Source organism: Larus michahellis, chromosome 2 (genome assembly GCF_964199755.1).
Source record: "Larus michahellis chromosome 2, bLarMic1.1, whole genome shotgun sequence".
Classification (NCBI taxonomy): domain Eukaryota; kingdom Metazoa; phylum Chordata; class Aves; order Charadriiformes; family Laridae; genus Larus; species Larus michahellis.
Window position 1 is genome coordinate 102,665,517 of NC_133897.1, and position 22,928 is coordinate 102,688,444.

Genomic DNA, 22,928 nt, shown 5'->3' on the forward strand with positions numbered 1-22,928 from the left:
GTTCTAGTGAAGTCATTTATGCTACGATTTTTTCAAGTTCCATAGGTGTCTGATTACTTTCAGGTTTATTCAGTCATAAATATGCAAAATTGTTGTTGGTTTATTTTTATTTATTTAATAAGACTTTTCTTTCTCTTGGTGACTTTCTACATGTTCCAAGACAGGATTTAGCCCTGTTTTTATTGTAAATTCTCCCTGAGAAACACCCAGCTCTGCAGTCCCAAATAAGTTTCTGAAAGGACTATCAATAACTTTGTGTGTGTGTGTGTACCTTTTCTCGATACAAAGGAAAGCATATTTTTTTACATTCTTTTCTCTTTATATTTATAAAAAATATTTAGATGTGTCGCTTATTGAGGCATGTTTCTGGAACTGAGCCCCTTGAGATTACTTGCATACATGCAGAAGATACCTTTCAGGTCACTGGCCCACAGGTATGCTTAGCTTTTATCGGGCTGCTTCCACCGGTCATAAATTAGTAAAAATTACTTATATGAATTTTTGGAGACCTAATGTTGAACTCTTCGAAACAGTTCTAAAAGAGTTACACTTGGGTGGTAGCTAAAAGAATGAGTGGTAGCTAAAAGACCGCACGCAGAAGATCATCAAGCCTGCAAATGTCAGATAAATATAGTATAAAGATGTAATAGTAGCAATTTAATTTTGTGTTTTGCCTGTGAATGCATTTGTGAATTCGTATGCAACGCTATGTACTAGGACTTCCAATAGCAAATGTTTTGTTCTCTGTCCAGATAATTTCTGCTGCAGAAACACTGGCGTTACATCCATCTAGCAAGATTGCGAAAGAAAATCTGGAGGTGTTCTGTGAGGCCTGGGAGTCTCAACTGAGTGACATGTCTATGTTGTTAAGAGAAATCAACGATGTGTTTGAAGGAAGAAGAGGTAAGAATGCTATGTAGAAACAGAAAAACATAGTTTTAAAAAACATCTAGTCTAAGAATTTTAAGTGTAATTTAGGAAATACTGTTTTCTTAGGAGAAGAGTGCAACAAGCAGTCCCACATCCCATATGGCAATGTGGAATCTAGGTGGCAGTACACAAATGCATTGTTTTTGTATAGATGTCAAATTAGGGTACTTACTGATTTTTTTTTTTATTTTTTTTTCAAAGAAAAGGCAAAAATTTAAAGGCCTGATTTTTGTAAAATTAGGTATGTTTAACTTCCTGCACTGTGATTACTTCCATCAAAATCAAATGGAACTGTTCAAAGGACACAAAAGTATTCAACACCACTCTTTGCCAGAGGTGTCCAAATATTAGGGGTGTAGGGCTTTCGTCCCACCTTTTGGTTTGTCTAGGACATACCAGTTCATGGCAATCAAGATATAGCTTGAATTGTGTGACATCTTTAATTCATTTCCTGTATTTCTGGAAAATATATATATACACACACATATATTCTGTACTGTCAGCTTGCCTTGTATTCACTTCATAATGTAGTGAATGTAGTTATTTGATTTTTAAACTGCTGTCCTTTCTCCTGGATGGAATCTCTGACGACTCTGCACAATCTTGGGATATTTTCTCTGGTTGGTAAGTTTATTGGTATTTGTACAACATGTAGAAGAAAACCTTGGAATCTTAAGAAAAAAAAAATAATCTGTGTTTACTTTTAGCGTAGGGTAATTTACCTTTAAAATGGAAGCCTTTTTGTTTTTCATTTTTATCTAACAATTCCTTTTTCAGATGATGTCTTTAGTGTAGCCTGTCATACTTCTTGCGGCTACGTGTTTGTTTCAGTCTTTATGGTATAATTGCGTACAGATAGAATGTAATATATAATAATAATGAATGTCTTGTATTTTTAAGAAAATCACTCAGGTTTAAAAGTTTAGATTTAGTTAAATACAAGGACTTCATTTTTTTTGTATCTAAGATACAGGAAAAGTAAATCCTTATTCAGGTTAGATGACACTTTATCAATGATACAGTACTTCATCTTGCTATTAATGTGAGACCTTTTTTCATTTTTAGAGTTTATTTTGTTAGTTTAACTTCCTGTACTTGATCGGGTTTTTGTGTAAGCGGTTCTTTTCTGCCAGCTTGGTTGTAAGGACAGTAAACACACAACCACAAGGCAGTAATATCTTAAGTTGCTGCTGCTGGTTGCTGGATGAATGTGTGTCTGAGCCTGAAGACGTGTAAAAGGAAAATATATATTGAAATTCTGAGTGGGTTTACAATAATCGTGTAGCGCAGGTTATTGGGAATTGGAGGCGTTTGAGAAATACATGATTGTTGTCCTACTCATTCTTCCACCTTGATCTGGCATGCCATATAAAGTTGTGTAGCAATCAGAGATCCTATTTATGGGCCTTTTAACTTTCCGTGGGGTCTTTGTTTTGGGAGCCAAGGACATACTGACTTTCTTCAAACATAGCGTTAAATTTTATATAATGCAACTTAAAATAGGGTATTACTCTAATATTAAATGTGTTCCAATACATTTGGAATTTGCAGAGCCGATCAGTGTAGTATCTGACTTTTTTCATATTCGTACAATGGTCTAGCAGGGTTGAATGATAACCTTTTTATATATTTATGTGTGTGTGCATGTGTGCGTATACATATATATATATATGTTTTACTGTATTTAAAAATAATAGGATGAGAATCATGCAGTCACAGCAAAGCACATACTTGGCTCTCCAAACAAATAGTTCTTGAAGTGTTGCAGCAGATTCCCAGCCTCTCCTGGAGTTAGTAACTTTCTCTTCTCTTGTGGCTGTTGACAGCAGATAATGGACATTTTCCGCAAGTGGTACTTCCCAATTTCTTTAAAGCATCATTTCACAAGGCAACCTGCTGTCATTGCTTGAAGGAGACAGAAGAGAATGAGTAGGTGTTGCTGAGCGTGTTAGAGGCTATAGCGTGTGTGGGCCTGGGTGCAGTGAAGACTATCTTCTCCTGTTTGGCATAGCCAGATGAATCTGTTCTTGTTAGCGTCTCTCATTTCCTCAGGCTTTCCTTCAGCATAAAGGGTTCTGACACCACCATTGGTAAGATAGTAAGCGTAGCTTGTATTCTTTATATGGGCTTGGGTCCATTAGGTCTTGTATTGCCAGAACAATGCTTAAGAAATCACGTCTCCGTTTTCTTTGTCTTGCAGCCCAGGCTGGTAAGGGACATCTCTATGAATCTGGGTTGCTTCATATTTAACCATCAGTTCTCTCCTTAAAAATAATTTAGTCTCTTTATATCCACCCGTCTTCTACAAAGTTTTCCTCTGTGTTGTGGGCTAATCACGTTTTCTTCGTGTGTGACTCTTGTCAAAAAAAGAAAGGGCAAAAAAAAATCCCATCCAAATATCCCCACCTTTTTGCTTCCAGAAAATACCCTAAAGTTACCTTGCCAATTTCAACAGTTTTTTCTCCTAGAAAACACAACTGATGACTGATTTTATTCTTCTCGTAACTCACAATACTTGTCTTAATGTTGAGGTTGGTAAAAGTGTCTTTATTTTACAGACTAAAATGTAAGAAGTGCTTTATTTCTAGTAGAATTGTGATTGTGTGTAACAAAAAATAGAATTACAGTAAGAAGGTAATATATTTTTTTTTTCTCCTAAGTTTAAAAACTTGTATTTTTGTACTACCAATTTAAATGTTTGGCTTTGTTAGAGAGTTCAGAACACAGCTTAAGAGGCAAGAATTGAACGGTGACTAAATGTGCTGGACACATCAAATAAAAGAAGCATTTTTCTGACTGCACTAGATTCACATTGTTTATACTTATTTCTTTATTTTTATGAGCAATTGCATAACTCCTTATCCAGTGTTTATTTCATATCAGCAAATTAGGTATTTCTCATACTGAGGTTCAAAACTCATATGGATAAAGACACAGATTTAGCTTGGAAATGAAGCAATATTTTACTCGATTTTAATGTAATTGCACCAGATCATGCCCAAATTGAAATGGGCTTGTCTTGGGGAGTGGGGTGCACAGGCGGGTAGGGGTGGGGGAGGCTAGTGAGTACACCATAGCCTGGTTATCCTCATGTGCATTTTGAAAATGTCTCTGTGCTACGCAGAACTGTACAGTGAGGTAGAGTTGAACTTCTTTTGCTTAATCCTAAAACGCTTTTTAATCCAACAATGAGGAGGCCCGTTCTGCACGATGTTGGTGTTCGAAAGGTTGCGAGGTTGCATGGCTGGTGTGGGCTGAGGAGAGTGCCAGACATCTCTGGAGCATCTCTAGAGAGTGGCTCCTGCCAGCCCAGAGATTTGGTTCAGGTGGTGGAGGGATCGCTTTGTTCTCAGAATTACTAGTTTAGATTAGTTACTGAATTTTGAGGCTTTTGTACTTTGAGATGAATGACATAATGAAAGTACTTCGCATTGATCCAATCTGTTGGATGCCAGCCAACCCCCCCTTTTTTTTTTTTCTTCCTAATTTTTTGGTTTCAACATGCTGGAGAAGAATGTGAATAATCCCCTGATTGCTCCCTTGAGACTTGGTGAGAAGTGAGAGAATGATTTATGAAGATAACTTCCTTTTCTGCCCTCCACTTTTGTTTTGCCCTCTTGATTTGAGAGGAGTTAAATGACCATGAGGATTTCAGAGGGCCAGAGTTAATGAATGGGGGATACAGATCAGAATTTAGAAATCAGAGTTCTAGGAAGAAGTGTGAGGCAGGGATGCAGCCACCCTAATCTCAGATAAGAAGTGAGATCAAAAGCAGGATTTAGAAGTTGAAATAGACGCATTTTGGAGGAAAAAACTTGATAGGAACTATTAGAAAGTGGAAAATTGGAAGATAAAGAGGATGAAACAATAAAAATTAATTTTCAATTAAAACATGAAAAATAAAAGGAAAAACACGTTAGAGAAAACACATTACGAAAAACAAAGGCAGACTGGAATAAACAAAAGGAAGATCACAATATGGCAAAAAGTCTTTTGCTGTTATAGCAAAGATCTGACTTACAAAACTAAGGAAATTAAATACCTGAAAAAATATGTATGTGTATTCTGTTAATGGAATCAAATATGAATTCTGTGATTATACTGATGCAATTAAGTATTTTCTGATGAAGCAGGGTTATCTCTGGCCTGCGTTGATCTACGCTTTTGAGAGGTCTGGTATCTGTGGGTCCAGTGAGGTGGGTTTTTTGTGTGTGTGTTTTCTGGGGTTTTGTGTTTTGTTTTGTTTTTTAATGTTCCAAGAACTAAATAGTGAGATCCTTCCTCTTCCTGAATATGGTGAGCCCCTAAACCTTGCAAAGTCAAATAATAGGAACTGCTTAGAGAGCAAAAACAAATTATTTTTTTATTGTTTCTGTTTATGACCCCTTTCCATTTGGTTTCCATAATTCTGAATGCCCACCTTGTGTGTGCAAGCCGTACGTCCTCCCAGCATGCATTTGTATTCCATTTGTTATGTCAAAGCTTTCTGTGTTTGAACTTTTTTTTTAACGTGGTACAACAGGTTTTTTACATAGCACCAAGGAGATCTTTTACGCTACAGTATTTTAAACTTAAAAGTTAGCTTTTGTTCTTGGTATGTCTTACATGCTTTCTTACATACCCTTCAGCTGATGTTTTGATTCATAGGATGTTGTAAATCACTTCTCACCATTTAGATCAATCTTTAGTGAGAAATCTTGCTTGGATGCATGTTTGGGCAATTAATAGTTGAATAACTCTGCATTCTGAAAAAAACAGTTAGGCAGCTGGTGCCCTTGATAATAGCTCATTTCATCTTCCACAAAACTGGCTAGGGGAAGGAAGAAGTGATCTTAGAAAGGAAGAACACCATTTTTCATACTTATCAAGAGGGTTAAGGGACACTTGTCAGCTTACTGAAATCTGTGTTTTAGGAGTCAGTTGCCTAGATGTGGAGCTCATGATCTTTCTGTGGTGTCAGGAGATAAGGAGCATACTTTCAAAAAACCATGAGTGCACAAGAGAACTGTCTCCTGAAGACTCAGAATGGAATTTCTCTGGGAGCTGATACAAGAGGAGGAAATAGCAATCGTAGGGGAATTTGTTGCTTGTCCTTTGTCGAGATGCACCATCTGTATGCAAACCTGGTACCAATATCCATTATAGTAGCCCTTTGTTTCTTCAGGTAAAATCTGTTTTTCACTAGCTCTTTATTTTTTATTTATCGATTTTCATTTTATTTAGCAGAATTCCCTGAATTTATTGTAATAATTATCTGTGAAGACTTACCTTTAAGTCTTCTGGTAACTGGAGCTCTAATCCTAGGCTGTTAGCCTAGGGGCACTGTTTCCTCTTTTTGATAAACTCTTACCCACTTTTAGGTAACAACAAAAAGGATATTTTTTTTCTCCATTTGTTTTGCTCAGACTTGGAATATCTGAGGCTCCTGGGAATCTAAGAAATAATTCGATAAGTATGTAAAATGCCATAGAACTTTCTTCTTTATAAAATACAGTGCACGTGATGCTTATAGTACAGTACAACAGGAGGGTTTTATTGGCATTACTTTGAAAAACCTGCCTAGGTATTTTTCATTGGTGGCATTGCTACTCCAAATTTTATATCATCCAACCCATGCCAAGAAAAGCCTTACATGGAACTACTATTGTCTGTTCTGCACTTTGCAACAAAATGAGTGCATGTAGTGATAAGTACTCAGTCATTAGAGAGACTTTCTCTACTCACTTGTGGATTGCGTGCAGGGGACTAGAAATCTTACTGAGGGAAACCGTTCAGAGAAGCTTTCTTAACTGCCAGTTGCTGAGAGCTAAAATCTGAACAGTGCAGAGTTCTTGGCTTGCCTTTCTTTGGAAGCACGAGACAGAGAGGCAATCCTCTGCAATATTCAAAGAGGATGAATTACAGGTAAGTAATTTGCTTTTCTAGTACTGCAATTGAAGGAAGGATGAAGTAAGGCATGTGACCCCATTGATTAAAATCTGCATACAAATTTTGGTGTAAATGTGTGTGTTCCTCATAGGAGAGAAGCGTGTCTACCTGTCGCTGCCCAGACCAGGGGTAAGTTGCTTTTGGGATTGTTGCATTTGCTTTATATCTGCTGTTAATTAATTGACTTCTTCCCATGTTACACCATAACAAGGACATAAGAATATCTTGGTAACCTGCATCCTGACTGGGTGGCTGACAGTAAAATATCAGACTTTGTCAGTTTAATAAATCACTAACAAACATACTGAAAACTAGGGTAACTAGTTACATTAATATGCTTTTATCACTTTGTATGTGAGCTTTCTGTTTCATAAAAAAATTACTTTTTTTTTTTTTACCACGTACTCGACTGTCACGCTATATGATAAAAAAATGCATTCTTATTATTAAAACAGTACAAGTATGCTGCAACATGCTGAAAATAAGTCTTGGTAATCTGTTTTGGTTTTTTTTGCTTTGTTGCCTGAGTTGACCAATTTGGAACAAATGGACGTGTTCGAGCCTATTGTAGGCTCTTCAGATAATGGGTTCTTGTTTCCTTCATTGATCTTAAATGTTTTTAATGCAGAGGAAAAAAACCTACACCAAATTTCCAGATTTAGTTGGAGGTAATTAATATCCTTAGCTGATTATAATTGATATTACATTGTTTCTGAGAGCATTTGTGTGTTAGGAAGCCCCCTAAACCTTGTTATTATCATGTAATCAGTCATTTGATTCACTTGCTACGTACTGAATCTTTTCACGGGTAGAAAAAAGGGGAAAAATGATCTCAGAAGGTACAGTAAGCTCTAGCTTCTTTCTAGTTTCTTTCCTTGCTTTCTTTCCTTAACCTGTAGCGTTGAGGAATTTGGGTGTGAAATGATCCCCTGTCTCCGTGTCTCCTGTTGTGCAATTCTGTGACTTCAAACCCAATATGCTACTTCTGACCCTTAATGAAAAGAGAAGGCGAAAAGGTCATACATCATAAATCCAATCTGCAGATATAAATAGACTATAATGTTAGGCTGAGTGAGCACGGGTGCATTTCGCTGTTACAGAACTAAACAATGAGACTGGAAAATAGATTGGTTCAATGACTTTTGATGGGGTTTTTGTCCCTCACTGGTTTGACTAAGCTACGTAGCTTTGGGACTTCAGCCAAAATTTAAAGAAGAGATGTTTGAAGTCAGATTCCCACCTACTGATTCATATGCCTTTTAAAAATACTTTCAATAAATCTTTGTTACCAAGATCTAAACAGTTCTGCTTTGTTGTTGTTTGAAAGGTTGCTGTCACCTTTTGAATTTTGCAAGATGCATAGATTTGGGGGACTTACAATTAATAGACAGTTTGGAAGTAGACAGGAACTGTAGATTATGTCCATAAGACAACAGAGCTTGTTCAGAGTAATTTCTTTGCCTAACTGATGCACTAACCTTTGGAACTGCCTCTCTTCCCAGTGCTGTGACTCTGACTACTGCCTCTTCTCTCCCTACTGCCATCACAGAGGTCTGCTGTGCCCACGCTGTCCCTGCACAGAAGTCACACTGTTCCTGTCCATCTAATTAGATTACATATTTTGTTACATCTGCTTTGTACATCCGTTTAATTGCGACTGTGCTGTTTGCTGGTAATGAGTGGCATCTTAGACCACGCCATAGTTGAGGACAGAGCAGTAGTGGTGATTCCTATGTGTGCTTAATGCACAGGTATATTTTTCTGTATAGTGTTAGGTGTTAAATCATGTTTTATGTGCAGAGTAACTCCTTATCTGATTTTTACCTATTCTCCTATTCGAATAGTGTGAATGAACGCTGGAATGGAGAAAACTAGAAACCTGACAACCATTCTGAGGTTATTTGTGGATAGAAAAACTTACCTGTGCTAGAGTGCTGGTTTTCTTGAATACCCTTCACTCAGCAGCTTAAATATTTGCCATACCTTGTAGCTAAAATTTGTGTTTACATCCAAACCTAGTTTGGTATTGTGTTCCTTTCTTTTAAGACTCTGCCTTAAAACCAGCATTTCTTGAATTGCATCTCTAACATGCAGTATGGTCGAACTTAAATAACAATTAGGAGTATCAGTTCTTACACTTTTTGCTAAATCTTTTGATACGAGATCAGCTTTTCTAATACATAGGCAGAATGACAGTGTTGAATGTGAGTAGACATAAGATTTAGAATATTTAAAAATTTTGGGATGGGAAAAGGGAAATGGCCTGAAAACTAAACTGAGCAGCAAACTGCAGTAGGAACTTCAATAGCAGTACTTTATTTTCGCTCAAACTCTTGAAGTGAGAGATGGAGACTGCACCTGGAGTTTATTTCTGATGCTGTTTGCAATGAATAGTACTACTTTTTTTTTCCTCCCTGCAGGCATTACTGAGCTTAATTTGCCCGAGTACTCCCACTAGTGCATAGCAGCTCTTCTCAGATTCTCAGACAAGGATCTCAGTCCTGCCCTGTTACCATCCAGCCTCCTCTGGTGGCTCATGTCTCCAAATTATGACACCAACTTTGTACTTTCCATTCCTCTGCGCTCCGGTGCAGTTTCTGAATGCAGCCTGTGGCTCCCATGTCTGTTAGTTTTTACTCTCTTTGCACAGTGACAGCACCAGCACCTGAAGTTGAAGCCAGGAACTGCTGCTCTCTACGTGCAAATTGATTTGAAACAAATCACGTGTTCCTGTGTGTATGTGCTATGTGGTTGGCAAGCTCTGCCTTACCAGATACTGTGCTGACATCAGTACCACTAATTATTGTTTAATCTGAGCCAATATTTGGCTTGCAGCCAGCCTGGTATTTCAGATAGCTCATGACTTAAATACAAGAAGGAAACCCATAAAAAGATGGAAGTGTCAGTACTGGTTTCCAGCTGCTTCAACAGAGTGACACAGAATAATGAGCTACATTGTCACACTAGCATTTACGTGGGTTGTACCCTAGATCAGGTCAGCTTAAATCAGCTCCAAGTCTCTCTCATATCAGTATCGTCTTTGATGGGAAAAAATCAGTGCAGCCGTACTTGATTGAGACTGTTTGTTTAGTCCTGAGTACTACTGAGGGTTTAGAGGGGAGGGGAAAGAGATGGTACTATATGAGGAAGTGGAGTCTGAGAACCGCAGAAGAGGTCTTTTCCTTGAAACTTTAGGGTGTCTGTAGGCACAGACCTGGTTTGCACATGCCATTTCAGGAGGACAGCCAGATCAGAACAGGTTCTCAGCTTCTGCTGAGAAGTTTGTCTGAACCACTGGAACTATCCTGCAAAGTCTGCGTCTGAGTTTAGAGCCACCTCTTATGATTTGTTAGGAAAATGATTACTAATTCCTTTTATTTAAAAATATTATTTTTTTGTTTGAAACAGAAGCATAATGCAAATCTGAAAGCATTAAAGCCAGTCAAACTAGATACTGAGGTAAGATGCCATCATTTTAGTAAAAAAGCTTTTTAAATTCTTTTTCCTCTTGTCTGAAGAAAGTGTTTTCAAGTGCCATAAATATGGTTACTGTTTACAGGAACAGGCGAAAATTGCAAAACTTGGATTAGAACTGCATCTGCTCACATCTGATGTGGATTCTGAGACAGAGAAATGGGAGGATCAGGAGAGTGAGATCGTGCAACATGGACAAGGCATGTCAAGTATGGCCTACTCCATGTATTTATTTACCAGGTAATTACACTGTAGCAGCATGTTTTGGTGGGGAGAAGAGCATTAACAGTGCTTATAAGAAATAAGACAATTTAACTTTCAGAGTATAATGATTGGGAAACGTTCAGAAAGGAGCTTTGATTTCTATCCTTATGCTTTATAAGTTCCTGTAAATTTCTAAGTTGTTTCATAATAAAATTAGGGGTTTTTTAAGTGCTAAACATCTGTTTTGTTGTGGAACAGCTAATTAACTATCTCTTGGGTACAGAAAACATTTTAAGAAGCATGGTCATAAAATACTTTCAAAGTTAAGGGAATTAAAGCACAGATATATAACTTTAGATTAGAATTGCTGATCTTTGCTGTGCTTGGAAGGTGTTCTGAAACTCGCCCATGCCATGTCAGTGTTCTTATTTGAAGAATTTAGGGGTTTTTTTAATAAGAGTTGAGATTTTTCTTACCTTGTAGTCCAATAATACTTAGTATGCCAGAGACATGGATTTCTGTCTTTGTCCAGCTGTTGAGAACTGAACCACTTCTAATTTCCCAATAGTGCTGTAGCCACTGAGCTGTTTTATATAACATTTTGAAATGCAGTTCCTGTAGTAAGTTATTGGTGCGCATAGTATCCTCTAAAAGAGCGATAGTTTACAGTTCAGTGGTGTGAATGGGCGTGAGAGAGAGATACTGTAAATTATGCAAGTAGCAGGCAAAATAATCTGCAGTCTATACATGCCATATGTTCTGCTCTCATTATTTCCCGCAGAGGAGAAGGACTTCTGAAAACTACTCAAGATTTATTTCACCAAGCAGAGGTAATATATTTTTAACAAAACAAGACTTGGGAATTCTGAGTGAAGAACAAATTGGAACTTAACTCTCTGATTCCTTACACATAAGTACAGCGTACCGTGAATTGACTAGCAACTGTAGATTTTTAAACAGCCTAACTCGGATGCACACTTTCTGAAAGCTAACATTTCAGTGTGCTAGTAGTACCTTAAGACGAGATTCGTTAAACTGACACATTCCAGTTAGGAGTAGGAATGGCAAACCGGCATTGTGGCAAATATAGTGGACTTCAATGCATTAGTAGTATTCATTGTGTCGCTTAGATGATGCTCCATCCTAGCCTGAGCAGCAGTATTTTCATGGGAAAGAAAGATGTAGAAACTTGAATAATACAAACAAAAGATACAGGGCCAAGTGAAGGAATGTGGCATGATATTTCCCGGATACGTGCCTGCGTTTAACAGGAGGCTGGTTACCTTTGTCAGGACAATAAACAAACACGGCAGGTGTCATCTACCCACAAAACTCTTGTGAGTTGCTGCAGTGTAAAAAATAATTGGAAGTCAGGTTTTTTTTATACATAAAGGCAAAGCCTTTAAACGTTGCTTATCTGGGAGAATGGCCATTTGTAGTCTAGTGTGTTATTTCAGAAGTCACTGCACAAACTGCCGACTTGTTAATTATAAATGTATAAAACTATCACAAGTACTTCCTGTTACTTTTTTTACTTTATAGCAGGCTATTTATTAAAACAACAAGGAAAAAGAGCCTCATCTTTCATTGTGGTTCGTTTTGTTACATGTTTTCTCTACCTTTCAGATTTTTGCTACAGAGGGCACAAAGCTTGCTTCAGCTCTTCATGCCTTTTCTGATCAGGTGATGTATGACCCCTAAAACAGCCATCCAGCTTACGGCACTAGTGATACTGCTTAAAAGCCGGTTGTGTTATCTTCTCCATTAACTTAATATTGGAGTCTTTAACACGGAGTGGTTTTGTCTTCCTGAAACACAATTCAGGTACACGATGATGACAAACCTTTGCTTCTGTTGGAGGCTGAGAAACTGATCTGTATGTGCAAGCAGCTCCAGATAACAGCTAAAGCCTCTGTTCAGGGTAAAAGCGCTACATTTACAAAGGTAAGGTAAAAACTCTACATATTCCTGAAAGTAAGACCTAATGTTTTGAAATGTAGTAATTTACTAATTTATGCTCCTGTTAAAATGTGAAACAGCTCATGACAGCGAACTTCTTGGATTGACAGAGGATCATAAAAATTAATAAGTACAAAATTTTACAGTGTTGTGCAAGCATTTTTCTGCTATGCAGTATGTCATCATTTCTTTTCCTTATGTATAAGAGGAATCTACTTCAACTTGAAGTACTTCTTAGCACTTAACGTGTTTTGAGAAGCTGATGTGCAAAATATAGAGGAAGAACAGCAAGAACTGTTCCTCTTGCTGAAAATGTTTTGTCTATTGGGACATCCCTCACTGATAACTGTAACCTAAGCCATTTACTGCACTATCTTGCCTCAGGAAAGGATGTTCTTCAGCACGGGTACTACTGTTTTCTAGGCTTCTCCCTCCACTCACACCCCATACACACAGCAGAGAAGGGCTTCGGTGAAGTTTAGCCTGACCTGGCCCCCGCATTCATGCTGAGAGTTTGACAGGAGACAAAATATGGTAAACTGGCACCCAGCATACATGGAAGGCTGCCAGCGGGTAGCTTGGATGGTGTTACTCTACAGGCTTATATGAATGTTTTATTTCGGGAGCGTGGATATCCAAGTTCTGTATAACTGGCCTAGTGGCCACAGATACATCATGGATATTAATGTTTTAAGGAACAGTTTCCCTACTCCTAACTTACGAACTTTACAGTCTAAGAATTAGTAAAATAAGTAATAGGATTTTTTTTCCTTCCTGTTACTAAAAATACTGAAAATATCGTTTGGGTTTTGGATTTCACTGTTAGAGAAGGAGTTTACAGACATGTTTCCAAAGACAATGATGTTCCTGGACTGCCCTTAAAAATAAGGTGGGAAGGTGTCCATAGGCTTCCGCTATTTCATATTGCTTTTTACTGCTGAGAACTTTTTTCAGCATCTTCAACTTCTGCCAACATCTCCCTCAACTTACCCACTAGATAAAGAGAGGTACTGGAATTTTATCATGCTGCAACTGAGAATTCTTAGCTGAATAATATGAGACAGAGTAATACTGTATATAATAATACTGTAATCCACTAGATTACACTAATAATATTGTAATCCACTACCACTTCATTCGGAGACACATGAACTGCGATTAAGCGTACCTCACTAAGAAAGGACTTCAGTAATCAAAATATTAATCAAGGCAATTTGTATTTCCACCACTGTAATAATTATTCTGATGTGATTGATGCTTAACATAAATGTAATAAATTCCAAACCCCAAAGACTACTACCGAAATATGTGGTTGCTTCTCAGTAGGGGGAGTCTACCCCAGACTGCCCAGTGTTTATTCTGATATTATTCATATTTGGTTTAAGTAAATATGTACACAGCTGCCATAAAAGTTTCAGCACTGTTTCCACAATAAGTAGATCTGCAAACTTTAGTGGGGAATAGAGGTCCGGCTTTTTGAAGAACTTCCCCGAGCAGCAATATGATCAATGCGAGCAAGACCATTTCTGTGCACCTAGATGTTTGTTTCCAATGAGCTCTAGAAAAGAAAGACGTTTCAGTTTTCCAGCAGGGGCTCAAACTGTCTAGACCATCCAAGCCACCCAAAAGCAAACTGCGCACCTGAGGACTACTGCTTCGTTTGGTTTACACTCTTTAGCTACACTACATGGGAACTTCAGTCTGTTTATACAGAGTGATGTATCGCTACCTAGTGATAACGGCTTATCAAATTAAGGTTTCTTGAGGGCCCAGACTTGCGATCTGTGCTAAGTGTTAGACTTGAGGCATTAACTCCAATGCTTTAAGATTTAGTTAAACTTTTTGTGTAACTCATATCAGGGTAAGCCTTACAAGGATATATGGCTCTAAATCATGCTGGCAGGGTGTAAACCAAGAGGAAAATCGTGAAGAATTGTGATGAATCATATTTAGATGGCAAGAGCTCCTTTCCAAGACACTTACATTTACTGATTAATATTATATTATTATTAGTTCCTTCTCCTGGGATGTGTTGTTCCCTTCTGCTTCCCAGCTGAAATGTTGGCTTAACAGAAGGGATGCTGTTGCTTTACACGTACTATATAGAGAAATTCAAAAACGCTATGCAAAACCTTTTCATTAGAAGGTATTTATGAAGCAAAAATATTACCTATTCAAGCATGAAATAGATTATCATCTCATACATTAAACAATTGCCTAATAAAAGTAGTCAGTGGTCTTACTCTAATTGTCTTGGTTAGGTTGATGCATGTATTCTGAAAACAAGGAACATGATGACTCTGTTATGCCAGCTTCTTCCACTTTGCTGCAAATTACTGAGGAAAGTGAGTATTTGGTTCATCTGCAGTATCTTAAAGGGGTTTTTTTTGGGGGGTGTGTGGTGGTGGTGGTGGTTTGTTGTTTTGTTTGTTTTTTAATAAATCTTTTTTATATATATATACAGAATAAAGCAGGAAATGGCTGTCTGAAACCTGCTCCACCGTGGAGAGAAGACAGAATACAAACTGGTACAAATGCACATACTCCAGAAAGGAGAGCTGAGACATTTGGCATCAAGACTTTAGAAAATCACGTAACAAACATGACATTTGTAGAGAGCAAGTAATTATAGCACTTAGAAATGCAGGAACTCCCATTTGAAAATAACACTTGCTGAATTTTCAATATTGCTTTCATTTGTGGAAAGTCAAACCAGGTTAATTTGAATTAAAGCTGTTGACCTTTGTCACATCTAATAGATGTCCCATTACTTGGCAATTGCACCACCAACAGGTCTAATCATTATGTATTTTTATAATGTGAATGCCTTTCCTACGCTCACGATTGATACTGGGTTTGTAATTAATGCTTATGAATGTCTTAATGGATGTTTCAACCCAAAGATGCTGCTAATAGACATTTTATATAAAGAACCTTGTGCTGCATATGCTATATGTAACACTACTGTTGAAGTCTGTAAACTCATCTCTGGCCTGTTTCAGTCTATGTATTTGATAAAGCAGAATCAGGAATATAGTCTGAAAGGCTGTAGCCTAAAGCACTGAAATGTTACCTTATCTACGAGTTATACCTGCAATGAAGTAGTTCTAGGGAAAAAAACCCTCTTTGTGTAGCTGCCCCACTGAATTCTAGTCTTGCTGCCATGATTCGTATTTCCAAAAGTGTATTTCTAAGTGATTAATACTCTTGACTCAACCCCTTTTTCTTTCACTGTCTGTGTTTGTAGATGGCAGCTGTTGCTTCCTTTTTATTAAAACCTAACTGGGCAGAATTTGAATTGCATGTAGAACCACTGAAGTATTATGTAGACTTTACGTTATACCATTTAAAATTTAAGAAAATAGATACTGATTATGATAAAGTTCTGTACAAAGGGCATTATTTGACTTCAGGATCCTATGAAAATATAACCTGGTGTGAAATACATATTCTCAAGTTTATCTGCTCTTTGGACATAGGCTTCTGTTGCATTTTTATTTGCAATTCACCTTTGTCAAGCTCCATATTGTATTAGTTTAGCTAAATTAAGTGATAGCTAAATCATGTGATTTTTCTGTATGTTTATGCTTGCACTGAGCAGAAGCGGAACTGCATTTGGAACATAAATACTCTCCAGTATATCATTCTGTGCTTCTTTAAGACTTGTAGCGCTAGAATTGAGAGGAAAAGAGAACGCAAACTTTAATATACAAACTATCTGAACTGGTTTATTCTTGTATGAAACAACTGATTAAATTCCACTTTTAAAAACAGACACTAGGCCTTTCAATACCATGAAAGTTACAATGTGCAAAAGTAGTAGCTTATTTAGTATCGAATACAGATGATACCTGTATAATTAATTTCATGAAGAAGAATTAAGACGTTTCAACAATACTTCCTCGTACTCCTTCCGCGTCAGAAGTCCTTGAGTTATGCTCTTGCTTTCTTCAAATTTGGGTAGAACCACTGCGATGTATCCTTCGGTTGATGGCTAAAACGCAAGACTAAAGTTAGTAGTGAAATAAAAGTTAGAAAATAAAAAGCAAAAAAGTTTCTTACCTTTTCTTGCAGAATAGCTGGGTTGTTAAGAATGTTTTCATTCACTTCTATCAGACGCCCTCGTATACAACTGCAAAAGTGTTAAGTTTCAGTAAAAGTGCATTCTAGGTCAAGGTAAGACAAAGGAAAAGGGAAAAACCTTACCTATAAATGGTGTATTCCTCTCCATCTGATGAAGATATCCTGCACAGAGGGGCAAGTTCTGTTAAAAACTGAGCTCCCTGCATTTTAAATAAATAAATAAATAATTAAATAAATAAATACGCGCACACACATATATATGCACTTCTAATTACACAGGGCTTTAAAAAAGTATTACCATCAGCAACACCAGTTTGTATGCTTCAGAACAAAGCAAGGAAGTGCGACAGTAAGAGTCTTTGCAAGTTATGTAGCCGTGCTTCCATACAGAAGGGAATATGACAACCTAATTATGTGCACAAATAGATTAGAAGCTGTAAGAGCTTACAAATTTTAGTCATAATTAAGTTTCTTGTAGAATAACAGACTTGTAGTTTGATCGTATTAAACTCGGCAGAGAGAGGAGAAAACCAGCACAGTTGACTTTAATGTAATCAGGTTAAACCACGTCTTTGAAAACCCACCATGAAACACATTGAAGTCTAAATTCTTTTAACTGTGGAGAGGCTGTTCTAAAATGAAATGCGAAGGTAACCTGGTGTGTTTTCTATCCTAGAAAGGACAGAAAGTCTCGGGCACTGTGGGAGATGAAAACGAAAACTAACCAAATCAAAAAGCCATACCCTTTTTGACTTCCCAGAGACCTTATTCTGGAGCCTGCTACAGCTGGCACTGATTTGGTAATTAACGCTTGTAATTGTTTTCCCATTTTGAAGAAGAGGATGGGCTTCTGCCAAGGTGATGACACAGATTCTGCAACAAGAAATATAATTATTATGCTTTAGTGAGAAGCCATGGTCTTACATGCTGTAAGCAAGCTCCACAGCCACCTCTACCCTGTGCTGGTAGGATTTAAAACTGATGCCGACTATTTCATTTGGGACTCCTAGTCTAAAATGCTTGCAAGACTTTTAGCGTTGTGAGCTTTCATTCTGTAAGCAGAGTTTTCTTCCCTCTAGTGTAGCAGGAGCATTAGGCTGACGGTTCAGCGTGAGTCACAGGACGGGCACCTGCCAGGCCCAGGGAGGAGGCGAGGACAGACGGGTCTGGGTGACAGCCTGGGCCTTGAGTACGGTAACCTAGAACACAACGTACCTGAGCTAACGAAGAACAACAGAGGATAATTGTCGGCTCTAGATCAGAGACAAATTTTAGTTTCCCACTTACAAAATTGTCAGATACAGGATCAATCGGACTCGGTTGTTTCAGGGCATCCTACTGTACGTCCGCTGTACCAAACTGAACTGCATTCTGACCTAAAGCAGCCCCCGCAGAAGGTGCTTTATTTTGAGGTACTAGACCGGCTCAGCAAAAGCAGTACACTTCTTAATTGGGCAGAACCACAGTCTTTCAATATGCTAGAGCTCCTCTGTCTGTTGTTGTACCCCCTGTGAGCATACTTGGTTCACTTCTCTTGTGACGGCTGAAGCCCATACTCACTCAAGGCAATCAAGTAAAGCACAGCTTGTAGGAAAAGGCAATGTTTCCCAGAACAGCTAAAGGCCATCAGTGGGCAATAGTTACAGCAGGTGAATCCTTCGGTCATCTGGGCTTTAGCTAACCTGCTGCTTGCATTTTATCTTTCTCCTAAAGGAGGATTATTTTTTGTCATGCAACTGGAGAGCTTGAGCCAAGCCCAGCTGTAGAGACTAGGTTAGAACCACGCTTAATGCACACGCACGCAGAGCCCAGAACGTGCCAGTAGATGAACAGCGGTGAAACTGTTCTGTCCACGAGGAGTTTAAAACCCACAGCAAGGACCAGACTTAACAGAACAGGAACTATAGAGAAAACCACGGCACAGAAATGGCGTTTTCCCTGCGTGCGGATGCTGCATCCATCTCCCTGCACTGTCACATGTCTCTGCGAGTTCCCGCAAGAGGGAGCTGGATCCTGGCGAGCGCTTTCAGGCTCCCTGGCAGCTCAAAGGGACCAGCAAAGTTCCCTCCACTCGACCCCAGCCTCCTTCCTCAAGGGGAGATGACGAATCTTGAGCTGTTAGCTCTATTAGAGCTGAGAACCTGGCAAAATGAAAAAATCCACAGAGAATTTTATGCTGCTTGGAAAGATCCAACTGAGCCACAGCCCCACACATAATAATGGTAAAATACTTTACAAAGCATTTGGCAAAGCTGCCGTAGAAGCCAAGGGCCCTGATATTTCAGAAGTCAAAATAGCAGAATAATCTTTATAGACATTTGAACAAGTGTTTCTGTTTTTATTTCCTTTCCCCCCTTCTCCCATATCAACAGGATTTAAACTGTTGTTAATAGAAAGGTTTTTATATTAGACAACTGAGACTAATAACTGCATATTTAGTATTTAGTGCAAATGCGAGGATGTCCGTCCTTGCTGTCATTCCTGTTAACTCCCAGGTACTGGTGTTTCTGTTTCCAAGGAACGAGAAAGTGACCTGCATGAAACAGCCACAGCTCTGGAGGCAGCAGGAGGCCATGGTTCTGCCCTGCGCCACGCACGCCCTTCCTGTCACTCTGAATTCCTAACACTCTGAATTCCCAAGGGAGCAGGCAACCCTTGGGAACAGCCAAAGTCTCCATCTGGCCTCCCCCTGGCTTCCCTCAATGCATGGAGACTGGCACAGCCCATTTCTGTGCAGATGGAAGTTAAGTTCTGTTCTTCCCTCAGGCACTAAACACCTCAGAAACAGCCCTGATGCCACCAATCCACCCTGCAGCCAGGACAGGCCATGGGGCAGAAGCTGGGGAAGGTAAAGTCGGAAATTAAGGGTCCAAACTGGGTACAGGGCTGATGTATTCCATCCAAATGACCGGATATCCAGCTACAGCAAAGTAGAAGCAATGTATGACATTTTATTTCCTATCTTGCATTCACTGTCTGTAGCAATTAAGTTGTATATAGAAAAAGCGAAATGCAAATGCTTGTTCAAATCAAGCCAATTAATTTCATAGAATCACAGAGTTGCCTAGGTTGGAAGGGACCTTTCAGGTCATCGAGTCCAACCATCAACCTAACTCTGACAAAAACCACCACTAAACTATATCTCTAAGCACTATGTCTACCCGTCTTACTATGCCTACCTTTTAAATACCTCCAGGGATGGTACCACTACCCTGCGCAGCCTGTTCCAATGCTTAATAACCCTTTCAGTGTAAAATTTTTTCCTAATACCCAATCTAAGCCTCCCCTGGCACAACTTGAGGCTGCTTCCTCTTGTCCTGTTGCCTGTTAGTTGGGAGAAGAGACTGACCCCCACCTCGCTACAACCTCCTTTCAGGTAGCTGTAGAGAGCGATAAGGTCTCCCCTCAGCCCCCTTTTCTCCAGGCTAAGGAACCCCAGCTCCCGCAGCTGCTCCTCATGAGACTTGTGCTCCAGACCCCTCACCAGCTTCACTGCCCTTCTCTGGACTCGCTCCAGAATCTCAATGTCTTTCTTGTAGTGAGGGGCCCAAACTTGGTTTCCTAGAAACCAAATTAAACAGACAACTTCTTCTAAATGTCATTAGGGAAAGGCCTTGCAAAATGATGGTCTTCTGCCATTGAAGATGATGTAAAGCGAGGATGCTGGGACGCGAGGGCAGCTCTGATGACACTGAAGGGGCCTTTTAAATAAAAATGAAAATAACCTGTTGAGCGATCTGGGGAGAAGAGTTCAAGCTCTACTCTTCTTACGGAGTAGTAACAAGGACAGTAGTAACAAGAAGCAGTAATTAAAGAAGGGCAGAGGAAGCCTGAGCTTGCTGTCACTCTCCCACCCTCCAGAAGAATCCGGGATCGCCTGGCATTGTCCACCTGTCCCACTCCGGGGCTTCTGATGGAGCGGGGCCTGTTGGGCCAACACCCCGAACGGCACCGGGCCCCGGCAGCCACCAACCGGGGCTCAGCCCCTCGCTGCCGGGGGCGTCCTCTTCCCAAGAGCCAGGACCCGTCCCCGGGAGAGGGCGGAGGTGCCCTCCCCACCCTCTCCCCCAAGTCCCCCTCCCCGGCCCCGCCACTCGCCTGTTGGAGTGCTGCAGCACGCAGAAGTCCTCGCACGGCCGCCCCTTCACGTCTGCAACGGCACACAAACACCAGTGACCGCCCGCGCCGCTGCCGCCCCGGCCCCGGCCCCGGCCCCGGCCCCGGCCCCGGCCCCGGCCCCGGCCCGGCGGTACCTGGCTTGTACCAGCGTGTAAAGTACCGCTCCGCGCCGCCCGCCGCCGCCATCGCCGCCCGCCCGCGCGCAGCGATGACGGCCCGGCGCTCCCTCCTCACGCCTCCGGGGGAGGCGGCCCCGGCCCGCCCCACGGCCCGGGACAGGCCGCAGTCCCACGGGCCCGGTCCCCAGCGCCGACACCGCCCCTCGGCCGCCGCGGGAGGGAGGGAGAGAGGCCAGAGTGTTACCAAAGACAGGCCTCTGCTTTGTTTCTAAAATTATTGTTTCCTATTGAGCGAGAAAACAGCTAATTACTGACCTTCTTACTGTGTAAAAATAGTCACTGAGCTGATGTTACAGACGGTGATAAGGAGGAGACAGCCAGAAGTAGCTCATCACCAAGGATGGGATAACAAGAAGTAGTTAATCTCTTCAGGGTTCTTCTATACGTCAAGTATATAGGATAGAGTTATGGCTACTTCAAAGAACATCCTTATTATCTTCAAGAAGTTGGCAAACTTACAGCAAACTGTTACTGTCCTGAGATGACTCAATACCTCAAAAGGATAATGTGCGGAAGGGTCTCCTTACCCAAATGACCACTGAGACACTCACGCTTGCGCAGGAGTGTTTTGCCGATGCAGCAAAATTTGATATGCACGGGCCAAAAGACTATTCAGTCATCCTAATGAATATGTAAATCTAGGTGGAGTTATGTATTAGGTAGTAAATTAGAATTATGAGAATATTTATAATGGGTGAACATCCCCGGTAAGGTGTGCTAGATTTGTAGGTTTTCGCTCTAGCACCCGACATCAAATAAAGCAATATCTCCTCTCTAAACTACTTTTGGTTTCAAGAGCTTTTATTTCGGGTAACAGGAGGGCAAGGGCTGTTCTATGGCAAAATCCTTCCTTCAGCCCCCACCCGAGTGCATGGGGAAGCAATTCTAGTACCAGGCAGTCATTTTTACTAGCTGCAAATAAATATAATTTTTCATATTTATTTTTTTTTTGGCCAGAACTACATCACTGAAGAAAACACTCCAAACGCAGCATTTGGTCCACTGGTTTATTTTCTGTAGCACACAGCCATACAGTAACAGCCACAGTGGTCATACATGGACCACAACAGTATTTTCAACACACATTAAAACATCTTTTTGTCTCTTGCTTGTGGCAAACAGAATGACCCCGTTTTTTCCACAGAAATTTTAATTACGCCGGTCTCCGGTTCAGGCAGCAGGAGAGCTGCTGCAAATTCCACATTAGCCTTGACTGTATTTAAAATAAATGTAACTCAGCTGGGACCCCACAAGAGCTTGGGCATCACCCTGAGGTGCCCTGGCCACAACAGGGCAGGGAAACCCTCCCGGTACCGGCACCTGAACCCTCCCCCGAGAACTTCCACACCTTTGTTTTGAGTCTTGCTGCACACAGCAACTTCACGCACCACCTTCTCCGTACAAATTCAGGCCCGAACCTTTAGAAGAACACCTTACAAAGAAAATAACTTTGATTCCAGCATTGTTTGCCTACTCTGCTTACCTGCATCTAGCACAGGCATTAAATAAGGCAGCTGTAACAGCATATAAAATTAAGGTCTGTACCTTAATTAAGGTACAGATGGATACAAGAAACAGACACACTTCCATTTATCAGCTGGAATAGCCAGGCATCTTACAAACGGCTGCAGAAAAACATACACATAAAAAGAAAGGGCTGCTCAGAGGCTCTGCCCCATCAGTTTGCCAAATCAGGAGTATTCCGCATCACAACAGATGCGGATTCTACTTTATAAGGCTGACAAATTAAGAAAACAAACCGAACAAAAAAACCCAAGGCGTTGTCATCTTGCTGCTACAAACCTACAGCAGGTTTTCTCAGTCACTAGTTTGGGCAGCTGTCCATCACAGACAACTCTCCATCAAAGATTAAAGAGCAGTGAATGGGTGGGATACGCTTGTGTCTACCTTATCCACCCATTTCTGCCCACATGCTCTAAAGGCAAGTTATTTTTCAGGTTGTTACATTAGCAACGTGTTTTGATATGCACATTATTTTAATGTCAGTTGATTACATCAAAAGCTAGCCAAGAACTGACTGAAACTTGTAGA

The 22,928-nt window shown here is 40.1% G+C and overlaps 2 protein-coding genes across 3 annotated transcripts in view; one reads left to right on the top strand and one right to left on the bottom strand.

Annotated features, from left to right (window-relative positions):
- Nucleotides 1–16,548, top strand: part of CTNNAL1 (catenin alpha like 1) — a 62,352-nt gene extending 45,804 nt beyond the window's left edge. Inside the window, exons 10-19 of the mRNA XM_074576424.1 lie at nt 342–434; nt 753–903; nt 6,950–6,987; nt 10,267–10,317; nt 10,418–10,572; nt 11,318–11,366; nt 12,163–12,219; nt 12,361–12,480; nt 14,757–14,840; nt 14,960–16,548. Coding sequence (XP_074432525.1) covers nt 342–434; nt 753–903; nt 6,950–6,987; nt 10,267–10,317; nt 10,418–10,572; nt 11,318–11,366; nt 12,163–12,219; nt 12,361–12,480; nt 14,757–14,840; nt 14,960–15,121 — 960 coding nt within the window. The 3' untranslated portion in view covers nt 15,122–16,548. The remainder of the gene's footprint in view (nt 1–341; nt 435–752; nt 904–6,949; nt 6,988–10,266; nt 10,318–10,417; nt 10,573–11,317; nt 11,367–12,162; nt 12,220–12,360; nt 12,481–14,756; nt 14,841–14,959) is intronic.
- Nucleotides 16,201–20,949, bottom strand: ABITRAM (actin binding transcription modulator). Of its 2 annotated transcripts, none has more exons than XM_074576426.1 (6): nt 20,832–20,949; nt 20,677–20,728; nt 17,322–17,451; nt 16,702–16,778; nt 16,558–16,627; nt 16,201–16,502 (listed from the first exon to the last, which is right to left on the bottom strand). In XM_074576426.1, exons 1-6 carry the CDS (start codon nt 20,881–20,883, stop codon nt 16,446–16,448), a joined length of 438 nt encoding a protein of 145 aa, XP_074432527.1. In that variant the 5' UTR covers nt 20,884–20,949; the 3' UTR covers nt 16,201–16,445. The 2 variants fall into 2 exon arrangements, with proteins under 2 accessions (XP_074432527.1, XP_074432526.1); XM_074576425.1 differs by having other exon boundaries at nt 16,349–16,489.
- Between the last annotated feature and the right edge of the window lie 1,979 nt (nt 20,950–22,928).